This window comes from Hippoglossus hippoglossus, chromosome 11 (assembly GCF_009819705.1).
Source record: "Hippoglossus hippoglossus isolate fHipHip1 chromosome 11, fHipHip1.pri, whole genome shotgun sequence".
Lineage (NCBI taxonomy): Eukaryota > Metazoa > Chordata > Actinopteri > Pleuronectiformes > Pleuronectidae > Hippoglossus > Hippoglossus hippoglossus.
The window spans coordinates 10,396,927-10,417,020 of NC_047161.1; the positions used below are offsets into that span (position 1 = coordinate 10,396,927).

Sequence of the window (20,094 nt, forward strand, 5' to 3'; positions counted from 1 at the left end):
CTACAAGACTTTCAAAGTCGTGGGATCGCTGTGCAGTTCACACTACGGCTGCTTTCAGACCAGCAATGAACTCCGGAGAATGTCAGGGGATTATCCGGAGTTGGGGCTGTATGTGAGAACACAAATGGCAAATAGTCAGAGGCTTCAGACATTCTCCAGAGGTTTTTTTCTGTCTGAACACGACCCGAGTCCAATGAAGTTAATGTAAGCTGCACTGAGTTTGTGTTACTCTGTCCCTCACACGCATGGTTATTGATTGACTTCCCCAATAACAGAGATGTGCAGTCAGGGGCACCTCACCACGACATGTACCTTCACCACCATCCCCCTGTCTAGAATTCCAGAAGGTTGGAAATCTAATGCAACACGTCTGTAAACCTCTCAAGTCTTTGAAGAGGTTACACAGCGATTGGAGACTGCAGATCGAGCACCGATTTGGCTCCGATCTGGGGCTTTTAGTCTGCGACTTCCAAAACTCACCCGAGACTGGAAAATCAGGCTTAAAATCCTGTAGTGTGAACTAGGTTTTACATTTAATACAACAGCACTTATCAGGCACGTACCACACATTGATACACGTGGCTCCTGCTGGTGAGGTGACTGGATTCATTCAGCCTGACTGAACACAGCTGACAGTAGATTTGCTTCTTGTTTCCAGAAGTCACTGTAATCACCTCGTCTAAGCCTGTACGACAAATATACAGAACTCACAACAATCAAAATGAGTTGACAGGAAAGGAATTGATGTACAAAAAGAATGATAACACTCACCAAGTCTGGGAGGGTTTTTGTTTCCCTTGTTTGTGAAGGCCTGTGACGGCTCTGTGGGGGGACTCTTGTATTCAAACCTGACAGACGTGTCAGTGGGAGTGGCAGGTGGATTGCTCTTGTGAATATGTGGTGCAGCATCAACATTTGACAACATTGAATTCATCGCATGTACAGTCTTGGCGGAGGCTTTGATATTTTCAAATTGACGTGATGTTTGAGTCACTGTAGCCACGGCTGCATTTGTCACTGTAGTTTGAGGTGTAACTGTAAATTTGGATGCTGTTTCAGAATGCGTAGGTACACAAGTGGTTTTATGCACCACTGTGGATCCGGTTTGAGAAGCGGGTAAAGGTCTGCATGAAGTCGCTGCAGTTTTGGTTGCCGCGCCAGGTGTGCTTTCCATCGGTTTCGTCAATGTTGTGGATTTTGTGGTTGAGACCATCCTGGAGATGCTCATGTTAGAAGTAGACGTGCTTCCCATCAGTGTGGAAGAGGCTGCTGTATACTTAGAGGAGGTTGCAGGACAGACGGTGGTAGTTGTCGGTTTAGTGGTGGTTGCAGTGGCAACTGATTTGGCTGCTGTACATTTGTAGGTCGTTTCTCCCAATGTGGTGGGGGCTCTGGTACAGTTGGATGCAGTTGCTGTAGGTTTGCGGACAGTTGCTATCGGTTTAGTGTAGTCTGGAGTACACTTGGAAGAAATGGAGGTACATTTGGTGATGGCTGTCGTGGATTTTGTGGGGGTAGTAGGGGTAGAATCTAAAGTCGTTGCAGTATGAGGTGTCCCCCCTACTTTTAAAGAGGTTAATGCTTTCAATCGTTCCATGATTGTGTTTGGGGCGATTTTATCTCCTGAGTTATTCCTTCTGGGATCACAATGCAAACCGGCAGCGTTTGTCCCACGTTTGGGTTGAGGACTTGATGCATCTCGAGTGCTTTCAGTCATCACAGACATGGGTGCAGTTACTGATGAAGGTTTTGTCTCAGAATTTTCTGAGTCAATATCCATATCTATCACCTGCAAAATGAAACAACCATATTTTATCTGTTAAACTCCATCAGGGGAAATTACATGTTTGATATAAAACATGAATGCAAACACAGAGTAGACATGCAAAGTTCAAACAGAATTGCACATGAACTAAGAAAAAGCTGGAGTTTCCTGTTTGATCAGCTCAGAATGCAGTTATTTGGTATGACAAACTGAAGGAGAAGAAAATGTTTTTTCCCAAACTGACCTGGAGGGTGTCCATCCCGGAGTAAAACTCAAGTTTAGCATGAACGGTGACTGAGGCCGGCTCAGGTTGAGCAGCAGGCAAAGCTGGGGCTAAAGAGAGTTCATGCTGTTTGTCCTGCTGAGCCAGAAGTGCCTTTATAGTCTGCATGGCTAACAAAGTATAACAGAGAAAAAAACTACTTAGCTTCAAGCAAAAACAGACGCATGCATGTGTGGTATATTCAGCTAACGTAGATCGTTTTGACATGGGTGTAAAACATAATGACAGGTTTAAAGCTAGGGGGCCCTCGTTTCTGGACTCTCAGATTTCCTAAGTATTATTCTAGATGTTACTTGTTAGTTCTCTCCCTCGGAGAATGCTCTTTGACCTGTTCGATGGAGGGGTTTCCATTTTTATGTACGAAGCATGTCTTTAATTAGATGCCCCTATGTGTGACGTCATTTTATCTCAAGTCTTGGGCGTAAACAACTTCCCTATATGAATGCTTGTCCGACACCGGCGAGACAGACTTCTGCATTGGCTGAGAACGTCTCCAGGTATACCTAGGTACCTGTCCTGACCTGTAACTTCTGTGTAATAAACCTTATTATACAAGCAAGAACGGTGTCCGCAGAGATTCCTTCATCATCATCTTCAACATCACTGCTGCTTAAATATACAACACATGTTTACACATATAAATCAAGGAAAGGTGCAACCTTACCTGAATAGAAGCTCTGTTTTGAGATTCTCTCAAAAACATCTTCATCCAGTTCAATAACCTGAAGGTCCAGACATTTTGCAGTAAGTAAATAGAATGGCAGTAGAGCAAATACCTCGGCTAAGTCCCAACAGTCCACTTAACATCAAGCCGCATCATTGCACGCAGTCGTAGATATCAGTTTAAGTATGACTGATTTTTTTCATTAAGATTTCTCCTTTATTTCTTGAAAGAATTCACAAAAATATAAAGAAATGTGAAAGTGAAAAGAAAATTCTGTATCTACCCACTTTGCTCCAAAAGCTAATGGGGTTTTCTTCCTATGTTTGAAAACTGCTACTTTGATATCTACTAGAGTAAAAAGGTTTAACAATTTAGGATGAATCCAGACCTGAGCCTCTCCATATCCTTTATCTTGTTCAAACGAAGCAGCCAAACGTCTCATCTTCTTCCTCTGGTGCTTCCTTGTTGGAGGTGGGATTTTCTGTGTTCCCTGATGCCAGAAACAAACACAGGGAGATGCATCACTACAACAACATAGACCATCTTGCATTTAATACAAGATTGACAACTCTTCATTTTTATCGATCATAGTAGATCTTATGGACCAGAAGAAAAGCTATGAAGGTGGCTTTAATCTTATCATGAAAACTTTACATTATTCACAAGGCTTTGAAAATAAGTAGCAAGGTGTGATTTCAGTCTTCCACAATGAATTTTCCTCATTTTAGAAAAGCACAAATAATTTAGAGTAGCTAGAAAGGCACAACAACCATTTTACCTCTCCTTTAATGTCGACTTACCAACAGATACGTCCTCTGATGGACAAGTCCAGTAACATGGTTGATGATATTGGGCTCTGGGAGCTTCAGAGAGCAGCACTTACAGAGGTAGATGGGGTCATGTTGATCACAGACGCATTCAAGAAGTGCGTTTAAGCCTAGAAAGTATATTGTTCACCATTAATATTGTGTCAGTCTTCAACATGGCAAGAAACATTTACATTCACAAAGAGGATTTAAATAGAAAACAAGATTAGCGCTCAGTAAAATGTAGAGGTGGGGGAAACTAATCGTTTCTTCGATGCATGCAAATTACGCAAATCAACATATTTATACCTATTCACATCAGGGCTGGGGCGACATAATCGACGTGCGTACCTACGGCGTAGCTTCGACACAGAAGCATAAATTGGCCTTAACACAAACAGTGTTTTTAGCAGTGAGGGCAGGCTACACCAACAAAATATTTATTTAATATTTATGTGTTGCTGGATAGGCAGGGTGTTGTCAGCAATACATGACGAAGAAAGAATCAGTAACACGAAGATCCATCAACTGCTGCTTTGAAACACTCACCCACTACGGGCTCTCGGTTGTTCTTCTTGACGTACTGCCACAGCTGAACTGCTTGTTGGTGGTTCTCATGGGAGGACACTGTGAGAGAGCCATAGATAACATAGACTAAGCCAGTGATTCTCAAACTGTGTGGCGCGCCCCACTGGTGGGGCGCAGAGGCGTAACAATAACAGGTGGGGCGCGCGACCGGGAGGGGGAATGTGAGGCGGAACTAATGTTTTGACGTCCGCATCTCTTTATCGGTGGAACAGTAAACAAATCATTCTTTCGCCGTAGCCAGGGGTCGCCACCCGCGGCTCTGCAGCGGCTCTGCAGCGGCTCTGCAGCGGCTCCCTGTACAGTGTTGTGCATGTTTTTTCTCTATTTTTGAAAAAGTACAGACTGATGGAGGAATGTAGTGATAAATGTCACCAAAAGTACTTCAATTAAGTTGAAGTTATTGCACTATTCTTTGAAAAAAGTGGCAAATGTCACAAAAAGTTGTTTGAAAAAGGTTTTTTATTTGCACATCAGAAATTCCTGAAAGTAATGTGAATTTAATGTTCATGTGTATGTTATGTAAATACACATTGTTAAACTTGGCCCATTTTGTCATAATTTTGTTGGGGCAGGGGAGCGGGTGGGTCATGAAAAATATTCTAGCTCCAAAGTGGGGCATGACAGAAAAAGTTTGAGAACCACTGGACTAAGCCATTATCATACAAAACACAAAAGAAAAAAAGCTTCAAAAAGGTAATTATGTACATACCTTTATCGTTGGTAGTCTCGTAACTTAGTTTTCCACTTTCTCTCTGGATGATGGTGGTCTCCAGCTTTAGTCCAGTGCTTGACATTGTTTGGGATTCCTCACAAGGTGAGTCTTCATTGGAATTGAGCTTCTGCCTTTTATGCTCCATTTCTCTGCCCACAGCCTCAGCAGAACATTTGCTTTCTTGTGATTTTTCAGACGTGCTGTTTTGCCTCTTTCTTTCATTTGTCTTGTACATGCAAGTCGTCAATGGTGTCTGGACATCTTTGCACTCTTCCCCAGTCTCTGCTCTATCACCATTGTCTGTGTTCTGGGAGCGTTCTGTGATCTCCCATATAGACACTTCCATATTCTCTTCCTTTATCAACTCCACCGTTATCTCCTTCTTTATCTCCTTTACCTTCTCCATTATCTCATCCATTTTCTCCTGCTTTATCAACTGGCTTGTCTCCACATCTGCTTTCTTTACCTCCTCCATTTTCTCATCCGTTTCCTCCTGCTTTATCCACTGGCATGTCTCCACACCTGCTGTCTTTACTTCATCTGGACACGTTTGAGAAAACACTTCTGGGCTCTTCTCCGATTGTGTGTCACTTGGTGTAAGAGTCTCTTTGTGGGCTCCCTCTGCTTTTTTTTCACCAGAACCCGGTTCCACCGAAGTGTTTTTCGGAGTGTTTTCAGGGTTGTCTGTAGATTTTTGACTGGTCTTCCTGTCAGATCCCTCCATCATCCAACTTTTATTCTGACTGTTGTCTCTCACATGGGCCTCATCTACTTTTTTCAGAGTTTCCCTGGGGACTGAGGAATATATCACATGAAAATATGAATTTCATTAGAACGGTTTTAATTATCTGCATGAGGTGAAGACATTAGTAGTAGTGGATTTTGTTTGGCAAGGTATCCAAGTTCCCTAGAGCTGCTTTCAGACATGCACCGAATTTGGGACTTTTTCCAGAAATTTGAAACGCAAATGTCCAAATCAGTTACTTTGGAGGAAACTGCAAGAAAACTGCAGGAAAACGTTCGTTAAAGTCAGAGCAAGGGAGTGGGCGTGTCGATGAGGTTTCCAACACACGATGGAAACAAAACTGAAAAAGAGGTGACATACACGTACAAGACACAGAATCTACCCGGGCGCCTGAACGTTGTGAATATTTTTCCTGTTGTGAAAAAGTTTGACCGAGACAATCTCCAACTGATTTCTTCATATATGGAAGGCAATAGGCAACAAACAAGCCTATTTTTCATACCTTTTCCAAAAGTTCATGTCTGAAAACGGCTAAAAACTAATGTTTTTATAGCCATGGTAGTTAAGGTCACACTGCACAAAAAACATCTACACAACTCATTCTTCATCAAAATATGTTTAAATGGGCTTACAGAGCTTATTTTTAGGTGTTATGGTGGGTTCCAGCTTTCCTCCCCCATTTCTTCTTTTTGCAGATGCCAATATTGATATTACTGGAACAGAAACAGAATAATCAAGAAACTAGTTCACAGTTACAGATGACAATGTGCAACATTCATGGTAATATCTCACACACACACACACACACACACACACACACACACACACACACACACACACACACACACACACACACACACACACACACACACACACACACACACACACACACACACACACACACACACACACACACGACTCACCTGTGCTGTAGGTGCACGGCTCCCTGATGGGCTTATCCAACTTTATTTCCTGTGAAGGACGAAAATATTACATACTGTATGAGCGCACAGTGAGAGGGGAACAAATTTAAATGTAGATGAAAATAAGCTTATATACACTGTGCATGCTTTGAATTAGCAATATCATATCTGTCATGTGTGGAAGGTGTCATAAGTATAACCTGTAGTATACTAACTTCAAAACACAGTTTTGTATAATAATCACGTATGAAAGTACAGAGTTTCCTGACGGCCAAGATCATGGCTTGCTACTGTTATGGTCCATAATGTTTTTAACGTCCACGCAAACAGTCAGACTTCATAGATTCAGCTACAGTTGTGGCATACTACAAGTTATCTTACGTGCACGTGAAGTGAGCACAGAAATGTAATTTCTAAAATAGATTACCTGTACTTTAGATATGGGGTGAATACGTTCTGCCTGTTTTGCCAAGTCCAGTATGGTCTCTGTGTCAGTGTTTGAAGTCAGCGAGCCTGGGTGGAAACGGTCCTAAACACACACACAGGCAGGTCAAATGCTCTGCTAATTAATATAAAACTACCCCTGACAGTTGGAAACACAGAGGGTGGGTTAGGAGAGTAAAAGCACAGATAGGAAGAGATAAAACGTCAACTGAGTAGTTAGTCCTTCATATGTGGCCCAGGACCCATCTGAGTTCTGAGGTGGAAAATGGTCAATAAACGAGGTTCTGAGAAGCCTATAAGTCACGCCTCTCTATAGGCGTGACTTATAGGCTGCATCCTTTCTGTGTTGGAGAGGAAATAGTGTTACATATCGTAAGGGGGCTTGTCAGTCAGCTGAGTTCTATGAACAAAGGACAAACAGAGTTCAACCAGAGTGCAGCAAAGGATCGACTTCTGCAACACATGTTTAGACAATGGGGTCACATGCTAGACAGTGGGGGCACATGCTATATTCATAAAGTTTATGTCGAGCTGTGCCCTAGATGGAAATGTCTGCTATAAGCATAAACTAAGTAGTTATTAAGTAAAGTAAGTAGTTATTAAGTCAATTTCCATTATAGTTCACACACCGAAAAGAAGGTGACCTCCGAATGTGGTCTGAGTGATCGCATTCAGGATGCATTTTGGTGCGTTCAGACCATGTGATAAGATCACTAATCACTAATGGCAACAATACTAAACAAGACTAAAATTGTTAAGTAACTCCATGTTTTTGAATTATAAATGTTTTCTGTTGATGAACAAATAGATTTCAACCTCACCAATATACAGTATGTGACAGAACAAGGAGCTCCTGGCGTCAATTTCCTGCCTCTGGGTACCACAAGTAATTACTAAAAGTACTGAGCTAAGGTCACCTAAGGTCACTTTTGAAGGAACATTTATGTAATATAATATGATAAAAGGTAAAATTACTCACCAGAAAATGTTTAATGTGTTCCCAGCTGAACACATGAGCATAAAACTCATAACCAGACAGTCTCCTCTCACAGAGTAAACAAGGAAATCTCATTTCCATAGAGTGGTGCCGTATGACACACTGATCGAACTTGACCAGGAACTGTTTGCCTGGAACAACAAGGTGAGGTAATGTCAAAAACATCCACAGTGCACTTCTGATCTCTGGCAAGACTTTCTCTTTCCAGTCGTACTCACCGAGAAGAGGAAACCTCCCGTTTTGTTTGTCGTACGTTTCACAATGTGGGACTGCACAGGCATAACAGACAAGATGTAAGATGAAAATTATGAGACATATCATTTCCTTTATCGTATTTAAGACAAAAAAAACTGATTTTTAATACTAACCTTCCTTCTTTAAGAGATTGTGATGTAATTTGAGTCTCTCCATCGCTGTAGGGGGAAACAAATCAATGTTGAGACATTGTCACTATTTATAACCACTATTCTGTTTTTTGTTTATTTTAATGTTGTCTGAGTAAGCTTTGTGGCAAACATGACCAAAGGTAAATTTACAACTGCGAAGAAAAACTGAAACTTCTGTCTCCACATGAATTAGTAGTGCAAAATAACAGAAGAAAGAAGTAGCAATATTTCTTCCTCAACCATCTCTGGATAATTTGATGTAAGACCTATTCTTACCGTTCTGGTAACTAGGTGGGGTGGAGCTCAGAAATATATGGTTTGGGATATCAAGGACCTGAGAAGGAAAAAAATAACTAAATTAGAATTAACAAAAGAAACAGACAGTGTGCAGGAAATTAACCTTGAGTCAAAGGGACATGATGAGAGGGAGTTCCTCATCATGAGAGGGGCTTCAAGGACATTATGTGCTCTTTGAAAACTATAGAACCCCGGACTATCAAGACATCATATGCTCTGCACTCTCACTATCATAGGTAACGCATCATGTGCTTTTTAGAAACACCTAAATATCACCGTCATTTCAAAGACATTGTGCTAAGCCAGCTGCTATGACATCATGCTGATGCTTACTGTGGTTGCGTAAAGACACTCGGAGAGGGATTTGTGAACCAAAGCTTTATGGGGTACAACTGTCTTCTGCAGAATACAAGGATGCACTGAAGAATTCAACACTATGCTGGTATATTTTGAGTTATCATTTTCATAGTATGGTACAATATTAATGAGTGTCCACTTCCATAACTTATTCTTTTTCATTGTCTCGCCCTAACTGTATGCAACTAAAAGTCATATAATACCTCTGATGAAAAATAACTCGACAACAACATATCCCTGTGTGTGGAAAATTTATAGTCCTGCCAACGGAGCTTCTCTTGGGAACCACTTAGGAAAAACGTAGCCTGTTATTGCACATGGAATGAGGACTGCTCTCGTGGAATCACCATGTGCTCTTCTGCAAACATCAAGTTCACTGTTCACTTCAGAAATGATAATAAACTTAGTACTTATATGGGTGTCTGTAGGTTATTCATTATTCCACTACGTTACCAAAAGGCTTTGTGCAAAAAAGACTAGAATTACCACCGTGCAGCTGAATGCCATCAACCGGTGCAGCTTCAGTTAACTTTTTCTTTTTTTTTTTTCCAGGTTCAGAAGAGGTAACTGTGACCCCTGAAATCCAGTCAGTTAATGTGTGAGTGACAATTTGTCAGAATTCGAAGCAATTCCCTGAAGGCAGAGTTGAGATTTCACGTTCAAGAGGCCAATCAGAAGCTGATTCATCTCTGTAGCAACACATTCCTATGATATCATTACTAGTTGCCTAAAAGACTGAATTTATGTTTGCATGTTATGAAGCTGATGTGATGGAAATCTGAAAATACAAGAGGCTGGAACACCAAATTTGTCTTTGTGTATTTTAATAGGGGCTTTCTGCAGAAAGGATCAACACAGAGAGTCACAGGGATCTCAGAGTGAAGATAGAGAACAGTCAAATGCAAGGATCTTATATAGGAGAACTAAGGCTGTTTGTCTGAGCCAGTTCAGACTGGCTCTGTAGGCGCAGTTTGAGATAGGAACCGAAACACAGAAAACTGATTTACATGTGTTTCCTTTGGAGATAAAGCAGACACACATTCAGTTCTTTGGAGAGTAAATAAGTAATAAAAAGGTCATAAAGGTTTCAGGTCATAAACAGTTCAGATCATAAACAGTTCAGGTCATAAAAGTATTTAGACAAGTCATAAAAGTATTTAGACAGGTCTGCAAAAACTTACTTTTCAACTACAAAATAGGTTTCAACCACACTTAGTTATTTTTCCACTATACTGATCAAGGATGACCCTAGTGAACAGGCATATTCAAGTTCTTGAAATTGTTCTTTTACCTTCACCACCATCTGCTTTGGTCCTCTTTGCTTCTCCTCTTCCCACGCCACTGCCCTCAAGACTTTCAGGCTTTCCACATAGTTCTTCCAGGCAAAAGGGAGCCTCCAGGGATTCTGGTAGAGCTAAAAGAAAGACAATAAATGCTGCTTATTTCCTACACTAACATTATCACCTGCTCTTTTCATAAACAAACATTGATTTTTGCAGACTGTATCACAAGCCAATCTCATCGCAGTGGTAATGTAACAATAAAATAAGTTATTTCTGTTCACTATAATGGATCAGTTGTGCTATTTAAGATGAATTAACTAAGAAGACTCCAAAAAAAACAATGTGATAGCTATGGACCAAAAATCATTAGATGAATATGAAATAGAAAAAATTATGAACATCATATGCAAATACACACACACACGCACACGCACACGCACCACAAAAATCCCTACCTCCACATTATTGCAGCCAATACAAAACATTAAAGAAGATAATTTAAACACAAGCTCACCAATGTTTGTATGACATGTTTGTCACACTTCATGTGTTGCCTGACTGAAGACTCTGGGAAACAGTCCTGACAAGCAAAGCAAACATAAATAGTTTCTGCCTGAACCCGAGAGCTCACACATGCCACAACCAGGGATGCACCTACGAAAGAAAGAAAAAGAAATGACAAAAATGAATTACAAATTTTTCAGATTAACATTTGACAAAAACACAATGATAACAAGTTAGTCAGCTCACCAGCAACTGGCTGATTCAGCTTCAAGGCCTCTTGGAGGTAACTGTGCAAGTCCAGACTCAATTTTACAGGTGCTAGAAAGGAAAAGAGATTCAGAGAAGAAGCTAAATGAAATCAACTGAGATGTTTCTCGACAGCAGACATGGGAAAAGTACTTGTAATTGTGCCACTATCAATTATTACTAAGAAAAAGTAAACAATGCATCGAGACATGTTTACATCTATTTTTTTTCCGACCTTTGGGCCGATACAGTTTGCTTTATTGCCATTAACAAGTGGTATTAGGTGTTGCAGCACTGGTGGAGAAATGTGCACCTTTTTGGTCTCCATAAGAACCTTCAGGGGAAAGAAAAGGGGGAAAATTATCACATCATATTAAAATGAGCCAAACAACACATAGATATGAGGGGGGAAAAATGAAGTCGTACCTTCTTTAAAGACTTTCTTCAACATCTGGGTGAAAAACATTACAAATATATTGTAAGTAAGGTGTGAATTTCTAGCATATCATGGAAGATCAAAATCTTTTTTTAGACTTTCTGAAGGAAGATATGAAAATCTTTACAAACCTCTTTGTGTTTCAACTGTGACACATGTTGCAGATACTGAGATAAAGTTGCAAAGATGACGCTGCAGTCCTGCAACAAGGAGACGCAAACAACAGCAATAAACACACATGTGCTCTCAGTGCTCTGCAGAAAGCATTGTTACAGTGTTAACATCAAGGTTGTTGTAATGAAAACATAATTATCACCAGACAGTGTAGTTTGTACGATGGTGCGACCGGCCCTTTGACCGGCCCTTTGACCGGCCCACTGGCCGGCACACTGGACGGCACACCGGACGACACACCGGACGACACACTTGTCGACACACTGGACGACACACTGGCTGGCTTTGACCGAAACGCTACAAAGAAAAAACAAAATTGAATTGTTACATCTAATTCTGTTGCATGTAAAATGTTTTCAACAGTAGTTTGAACAAAATTCAATACGTTGTTTCCTGTAAAACATTCCGAAATAATGGACATGCTTATTCTTATAATCTTAAAATGCTTTGCAGCCTTAATATGTAATGTAGAGCTGATTTTGCACCACAGGTTATATTTAATATACTATAAAGCGTCTATCATTGATGCAGACTGAGGGACCTGAGGTATCCTCCATTAGAAACAAGATTACAACAATAGTATTTGGAATAAGCTAAAGCAAATATTTGACATGCTCATAACCAGTGTAGACAATGTTTAAGATAAACAGTTCAGTTGGGTCCACTGGATAAACTGACTTTACACTGAGATAACACATACTCAGCTTGTTCCCTGGGTGTATGATTGCAACCAAGCTGCCGCCTTCTCTTCCTTTCGTGATGGATTCCAGTTTCTTCAAAGCTAAAGGCCAACACAGGCTCAGTTAGTAAAACATCAGCATCAATCCACTGAAGATTCTGTACATTTAGAGAAATACAACATATCAGTAGCAAGGAGGCGGGGGTGTATCCACCTTCTGCATATGACTTGAAATTCACTGAGGTAAATTCAGCAGGCTCCAGGTTCACTTGCTGCAACAGAAAATCATATAGCTTCACATTCATTAAAACAAAAGCATCAATTTAGAGAAACTAAAGCTGCTTTAAGACATGCACTAAACTCCTGATGATCTGAGGAGAAAACTCTGCAGAATGTCAGAATGGATCCATATGAGCACACAGCAGGAGGTCGTCTGGAGGATGCACCGCGAGCGAGTGGGTGTGTTGATGACAATTCTAACACACGACAGACACAAAACTCGAAATAACAAAAAGAATACAAATATCGCAGGATGAACAAGCAGTGCCACACACGTAGAAGACAAAGACAGCAATGTCGAGAGAGCTTTTGGTGAAGAGCTAACGCAGGTGTGCTGTAAACAAAAACACATGATCTCTGCAGTGGAATTAATATGTCACGTCCCTGCACCCCCCCCTCACCTGAACGCTCCAGAGATTTCTGAGCGGAGAATCTCCTGCTGTGTTGTTCATGTGTGAAAGGCAAACTCCGGAGAAAGTTCGGACCCAATTGTGCGGACGTTCTCCAGAGTGCATCTATTATATACACACACCAAAAGAACTTTGTGATCTTTATTACCTTCATATCAGTGTTTGCAGCTCCATGGATTTCTTCTGTCTGCTTTGCAAAATTAAGCATCGTGTAGGCGAAGGACTTGGAGTAACTGTAGCTTTCCTTTGCCATCAAAGTAGAGGGGTGCCACGCTTTCTGCACAGATTAAATATGTACAGTACTGGACTTTATTAGTCAGACATTAAAAACACTGAGCTGAAGTCTCAACAAAAATAAGTACATCTGTTAGATAATGTAATATGTACAGTTGGACACATTATAGTACACCCTGACCCATCAAAGAAGAAGAACTGGGTAAATTTCAAGCGAGAGGACTATTGGGACATTTGTTGATTAAACGTTCTGCAGGTGCTTAGATACATTTCCCCATGCTAAATATAGGTTTTTCAAAGCAAGCGTTCCTCACATGTTAACATAAGGCTTCTTTCATGATTATATTACTTTGATACTTGATATATAGTGCTGTCATGTGAGAGTGTACAACTGCAATTATAACTGCAGCCTGATGCTGAGCTAGGGCCTTTCTTATCTCCTCAGTATATCACATAGACATTTATATCCTCATTAGCCGGCCGCTACAACCGTTTGACTTGGATCGCCTACAGTTCTGATGCTCTCTGTACACAGACACATAGTGTAAGTACATAAGCTTGCAAAGAATAAATGTATACAGAATTTTCTACCACAACTTCCTGTCACTGTAGGGTTTACGTTTATCTATATTGTGCTGATTTTGTCTGTCGTTTTTTTTCCCACCGTACAATAAATCCATCTTCTACCAACACAGTTGCATTATTGTTGCTTGAATATACCTTTTTTCATGAATGTGATTGGTTTAAATGAACATTGTATTATCGTCGTGGCTACTTACAAAGTAAGAGAAGATGTGGTCAAAGCTGAGAACATGTCTGATGATCGCGCGGATGCCCATGGTTAGTTTGCAGAGGGTGCAGAGGTAGTATCTGTTCTCGTACGCTCCAACACAAATGCATTCAACAATGTGCTGCATGCCTAGAAGAGCATGAAGAAGAAAAGGAGAAGAAAATGTTTTGTTTAAAAGAGAAACTGATGGAGAACAGCATGGCCATATTTCAATACATTTTGTCGAATTAGGTATTATGTGATTATCACTATAGTGACGAGGCACAATCGTCTACATCAGTGGTCACCAACCTTCTCGAGCACAAAATCACTTTAATTTCAAAGCCAAGATCTACCCCCGATATCTTCCAAAAAAACACTTAGGAGGGTCATATCTATTATTTTCGTAAAATTACTGTTAAAGGCTCAATGTACAAGCATAAATTTACACAAAGAAAAGCAGTTATGCAACTTCATCTATTCAATGCACAATATTCAATTAATATCAATTAATATTTACAACATCTGTTCAATGCACAATATTTAGCTTCAGTTCAACAATATGTTCTGCAGAGTTCTGCTACTGCAACACAATGTTCTGCATAGGCGTTGCCTTGAATATGGCCATAAACATGACAAGTTACTTGTATAATAGTAGACCTATGTACTTAAATAAATACCAGAACTATACAGTATGCAGTGTTGTGCCAGTTCACACTTAAACAGAACTAGTTCAAAGTTCAGTTCATAGAGATGAAAATGAACTAGTTCACATTCATTTATTCAGTTATTATGATTGGGATGGTTATGATTTAGATGACAAACTTACGACCCTGTATTTAGTTATTAATCAATGGTGTTGGATTGCGCCGGTGACTTTAACACTGAGTCCTGGCTGTGTGCGTCATGTCTCGTGTTGTACTGAGCACGCATGTTGTATATTTAAGCAGCAGTGATGTTGAAGATGATGATGAAGGAATCTCCGCGGACACCGTTCTTGCTTGTATAATAAGGTTTATTACACAGAAGTTACAGGTCAGGACAGGTACCTAGGTATACCCGGAGACGTTCTCAGCCAATGCAGAAGTCTGTCTCACCGATGTCGGACAAGCCTTCATATAGGGAAGTTGTTTCCGCCCAGGAAATAAGATAAAATGACGTCATACATAGGGGCCTCTAATTCAAAACATGCTTCCTACTTAAAGATGGAAACCCCTCCATCGAACAGGTCAAAGAGAGTTTCTCCGAGGGAGAGAACTTAACGAGTATCATCTGGAAATCTGAGAGTCCGGAGACGAGGGCCCCCTAACCATCGAACAGGTGAGGGAGAGAACTAAACGAGTAACATATGGAATAATAATTAGATTCATCTGAGAGTCAGGAAACGAGGGCCCCCTAACCATTTCCTGTCATTATGTTTTACACACATGTCAAAACGATCTACGTTAGCTGAATATACCACACGCACAAAATGTTTAAATGCAGCCTCATTAAGTCTGGAGCGAATCAAACTAACACTAAGTTACTTCATGTACTGATCACGTCCTAAAAACTTGTGATGAGTGTCGATGTTTATGAGTTAAAGTGAGTGCAGGTCAGCAGGAGTGTGGAAGAAGGACACAGGAAACAGCACGGTACACTGCAGCCAGATGACAACAGGTGCAAACATGGTAGAGGCAGTAGTATGTAAATGGAGAGCAGAGTGACCGCAAGCGCAAAGGGAAATTAAATGCCCTGAGATTGAAGGAGGTGTTAGTGGAAGAGGCAAACAAAAAATGTTGTTGAGCAACAGCAAAGAAATATTAATACAACTCAAAGAAACGGAATATGGGAGGGTATCACCCGATAAAGCTTATTCATTAAGGCAAGCGTACTAAATGAAGAGCGTGTGTTATTCTGCACCCAATCCTCAGTGCGCACCGTTAGTAGATGAGCTTGCATGTTTTTTTTTTCTTTAGTAGATCAGGCCCTTGGTGTTGAACTCTAAATATCCAAACTTGTGTTGATCAAACTTGGCTGTAGTCAAACACATACAAGGGAGCACACACAATTGGCTCGACAATGAGAAAGTCCCTCACATACACACTAATGAGCAGTTACAGATATGTGGCTTGCACGAGCACACGTCAGTACTGGCAGCAATATTGTTTATCAAAGGACATAAAAGCTGTAGTTTTAATACCAAACCCTCCCACTGCAATTCTGCCTCTGTGTATTCTTCATGAGAATCCTCTTCAACATTAACACAACACATGCTGTGCCGTGCACAACACTTGCTGTGCCGTGCACAACACTGACAGTATGAAGCCGTGCATCTTTCGCTCCTGCAAATATTTCACAATAAAACCCCTTTTTTTTAAACAAAAGAATGGATTCTGTCAACAGAAACGCTGGAGTGCTTTTATTTTGAAATGCATACAGAGTGTTGCAAACCATTTATGTTTGTAAATTCAACAGATAAACATTCAAACTCAGGTGAAAGATCATTTTCTCTGTTTAGTCTGCTGTGAAATAAAATGTTTATCCGTCTATGTCACAAACATATTTATTTTCAACAGTTCCCGAACCCGTTTCAAAGTAAAAGCACTACAGAGTTTCACTTTCTAAATCCATTCATATGTTCTAACGGGGCTTTGATTGTTATCGCAAGACCAGGAGATGCACATCTGCATATCGTAGAGTCCTGGTGTTTAGTTTTCCAATTTGAATTGAAGGAAATGCAGTAGATATACCTGCAGCTCCCCCGCCAGTAGCGGACACGCTGCCTGTGTGAACAACAGACAACCGACACACAGATGATCTGCGGCGCAACTGCAGCCAGTGAATGCAGAGAGTTACGGGATCGACAGGTTGGCCACCACTGGTCTACATGAATGAATTCAGTTAATGTAATTCATTAAATCCAACATGCTTTCTTGGGGGAGAATTTAAGTTATAGGGACTGAGGAAGAAAAGACCTTTTGGGTTGGTGAGCCTCCTCGTCTGATACCACATTTGTGTTACATCGAGATTGGTGTTGAAGACTATACCCCCTCCTGTTTTCATGTACCTGTGTGAATATACTGCCCATTTCTTCCTTCCCCCTTTTCGATAATAAACTCTTTACACCTTACAATGCCTCTTACCCTGCTTTTCTTGTTCTATGATCTTACAGCTCTGTGAATGTAAAACATAATGTTCATTCCCTTTGATCACGGCTGCATTAGCATACATGCTAATCGCCCCCTCTCCTCACTTGTAACCATCCTCCTGTCCTTCACTCTGCTGCCTCAGATTCCAAAATACCCATAAAACTCACAACACTACAGCAAACTTTGAGACTTTGGTTGATTTCTTCAGCAGCACATTTACTGACCAAGAAGTGGATGTTTTCTGTTGCTGTCTCTTTGGTATTCTTGGATCATCGTCCGCATTGGCTTGATAGCTAGATGGAAAAGCAGTGAAAAACAGAATAAAGAAGGACAATAAAAGAGTTTGGATGCACATTTATAATTTGGCAGAGTTATGGAGTTTTACCAGATTTCATCAAATTGCAATGCAGACATTTACATTATTTCTAGGAACTTTCATTTCTTGTCCTAAATAAAAGTTTTAAACGTTTTAAGTCAACATGGATCATGATTGAAATCTCAGCAGATATACATTAACTGGGCCGAGTGATGCATACATTTACTGGTTAAAACAAGGGATCGTATGTAACTTTCCCTGACTCCTAACTAACTTTCAGGATAAAAAAATGCAGAAAAATGCAAGTGCACACACCTTCAAGCCGCTTGAGAAGTTTCTCATTTTCTATGAGAGTGTGCATCACTGGAGAAATGAAGAAAATGATTTTCATTTATATGCAATTAAATAAAGATTTCAAACAAATACTCCACAGGGAAATCTTTAAATCATATACCTTCAGAGTAGGTGCCCTTGTTAATCTTGTTCATTAGATTTGCAGGCATATCCAGAATCTGCAGAGAAAGAGATAATGCAGTGAATATGCATCTTTTAAAAAAAGAGTTAGTGCAAGCATCCTTGCTATTGTCTAAACCAGTTCAGAACGGTTCAGCTTGAGAGGATATGAGAAACAGGAAATCCCCCCGCATGAGTTTCCGTTGTAGATACTCTTCCACTTCACTTATTAAAAGACATAAACCTAAAGAGGTGACAAGTGACACTGACATGTTATCACCTAATAACTTGATATCTCTGCAAACAGTTGCCGACCTCCAGCAGTTACAGAGGAACATCAGCACTCATTTGGAGTGGTGATTCCAATTTTCACCCCCTTTTAGCTCAATTTTGGGTCTCCACCATCTCGAGAGAAATGTTCAGCTCTTTCACCTGCGGTTACTGACATTCAGCTTTGAGTACGTATGAATACTTTCTGTTCTTAGTCATCATCATCACTGACATGCAACGCCCAGGGAAGACGATTTAATTGTTCATGTCAGGAGACAGTCATAGTCTCACTGGTCAGTTTGTATTTTCTTTTGGGAACAACAGGTGGCTGTGCAATAGAGCTCACAAAAGCATTTATATATATGGGACTACTACAGAATACCACTACATATTTCCAGTTCTTAGCCACAAAACATCTCTCTGCACATTGATCTTATCCGATGAAGAGCTTTATAAACTGCATTTCTTTTTTATGTTAGCACTGGGCCAATGGACTATATTCAAGTTGGTGTATTAACGTGCCTCAACTGAGAATCATTGTCTCTTGTGTCTCTTTCTTCACTGAAAACCTTCATCATCTTCTTTAAGAACTCTGACCATCAATGCCCAAAATTTCTTTGTGAAGAATACCCGGAGGCAGAATCTCAGTGCAAGGGGAATCTGGTTTATTACAGCATCTGTATCCGTATTTATAACCCTAGACAAACACCTCTAGTTACCAATGCTGACCCGTGTGCGTGCATGGTTGTCCTTATGGGGAATGTGTGTTTGCTGGAAGTCGTGTGTATATTTAGACATGTTCTTTTGGCTAGAATTGATGAATGTTTGGCTAGATATTAAAGCCAAGTCAACAAGTTACACAACATCGTTCATTCAGAGATCAAACTGATCCCAATACCTGTAGGGTGTTTCGTGTTTCCTTGACTTCCTTTGTGATCTCAGGCCTCGGAAAGACTCTCGTGTCCGAGCTGGGCATCCAGGAGAAACTCAGTAGATTGGGGTCCATGTAGCTCTTAAATAAAAAAAATTAATAAACTGTGCCTCCAAATTCAAAACACTGGTAGAATTAATTAGGATTTGTGCAGTGCTTACAATGTAGTTATTACAATGGTCACGAGATGAAAGGTGGTGTAAAATATTTTCTGACGGACGCTTTTCCTCACAGACATGGCACAGGTAAAAGTAGGTCCGAGTCGCTGGACAGTAAACCAGATTCAGGAGACACAAGCCTGGAAAAAAGTTAAATTAAAAGAGTGTGATTATTTCAAAAACAATGCTTTCACATCACAGAATGAATAGTTTCTGCATTACATCCGCCAAGGAGGTTATGTTTTCATTGGAGTTTGTCCATCTGTTAGAATGATTACGCAAAAACTACTGAACAGATGTGTTGGTATGGGCCAAGGAAGAACCAGCTAACTTTTGGGTTAAGGGTCACAGTTAGGATCCGGGATAAATGGTATATCCTTGGCGGAGGCATTCGCTCTCCAAGTGCCCTTCTAGTTTTTCTCAAGCAATTATCATTTATCCAATCCTGTGTCAGTACAAATGTATTGTTATGTTACAAAGACTGTGCTGTAGATTATAATATTCAGCTTTTGCACTATTTTCATGAATTCAAACATTTCACCCAACCGGTCCGCTTACAAGCTTTTTGTTGAACATTAAGTTCAGCCTTGAAGACCAGACCTTTCCAAAGAAATGCTGGTATAGACCTTGAATTTTGTCAACCTACTATTCGCAAGATGAGGAATGATTTTTTTTATAAAACTGAATCAAATATTTAATGTACTTACCTATGCTTTGCGTTTTGTTGTCATATTTGCTATTTGGATTAATGAAAACAATGTTGGGAAAGAAGCCTGTAGGGGAAACATAACAGTGAAAGAAAATAATTATTACACCTCACCAACTCAAATGTTCTTCAATCTTGAACTTGTAAT

General features: G+C 40.4%; 1 protein-coding gene across 1 annotated transcript in view; it reads right to left on the reverse strand.

The window, feature by feature from the left end:
* The window catches only part of LOC117770272, a 30,476-nt gene that overhangs the window by 5,481 nt on the left and 4,901 nt on the right, over window positions 1–20,094 (reverse strand). Inside the window, exons 5-38 of the mRNA XM_034599508.1 lie at window positions 19,948–20,013; window positions 19,244–19,380; window positions 19,050–19,163; window positions 17,883–17,940; window positions 17,744–17,791; window positions 17,337–17,405; window positions 13,992–14,131; window positions 13,127–13,255; window positions 12,504–12,561; window positions 12,311–12,391; window positions 11,753–11,907; window positions 11,568–11,636; window positions 11,427–11,451; window positions 11,314–11,334; window positions 11,001–11,072; window positions 10,765–10,904; window positions 10,259–10,381; window positions 8,590–8,647; window positions 8,296–8,340; window positions 8,146–8,196; window positions 7,910–8,058; window positions 6,914–7,015; window positions 6,487–6,535; window positions 6,196–6,276; window positions 5,097–5,613; window positions 4,816–5,048; window positions 4,068–4,145; window positions 3,513–3,649; window positions 3,101–3,202; window positions 2,713–2,770; window positions 2,010–2,158; window positions 869–1,789; window positions 772–829; window positions 564–685 (exon numbers count right to left, since the gene is read on the reverse strand). Coding sequence (XP_034455399.1) covers window positions 564–685; window positions 772–829; window positions 869–1,789; window positions 2,010–2,158; window positions 2,713–2,770; window positions 3,101–3,202; window positions 3,513–3,649; window positions 4,068–4,145; window positions 4,816–5,048; window positions 5,097–5,613; window positions 6,196–6,276; window positions 6,487–6,535; window positions 6,914–7,015; window positions 7,910–8,058; window positions 8,146–8,196; window positions 8,296–8,340; window positions 8,590–8,647; window positions 10,259–10,381; window positions 10,765–10,904; window positions 11,001–11,072; window positions 11,314–11,334; window positions 11,427–11,451; window positions 11,568–11,636; window positions 11,753–11,907; window positions 12,311–12,391; window positions 12,504–12,561; window positions 13,127–13,255; window positions 13,992–14,131; window positions 17,337–17,405; window positions 17,744–17,791; window positions 17,883–17,940; window positions 19,050–19,163; window positions 19,244–19,380; window positions 19,948–20,013 — 4,415 coding nt within the window. The remainder of the gene's footprint in view (window positions 1–563; window positions 686–771; window positions 830–868; window positions 1,790–2,009; window positions 2,159–2,712; window positions 2,771–3,100; window positions 3,203–3,512; window positions 3,650–4,067; window positions 4,146–4,815; window positions 5,049–5,096; window positions 5,614–6,195; window positions 6,277–6,486; window positions 6,536–6,913; window positions 7,016–7,909; window positions 8,059–8,145; window positions 8,197–8,295; window positions 8,341–8,589; window positions 8,648–10,258; window positions 10,382–10,764; window positions 10,905–11,000; window positions 11,073–11,313; window positions 11,335–11,426; window positions 11,452–11,567; window positions 11,637–11,752; window positions 11,908–12,310; window positions 12,392–12,503; window positions 12,562–13,126; window positions 13,256–13,991; window positions 14,132–17,336; window positions 17,406–17,743; window positions 17,792–17,882; window positions 17,941–19,049; window positions 19,164–19,243; window positions 19,381–19,947; window positions 20,014–20,094) is intronic.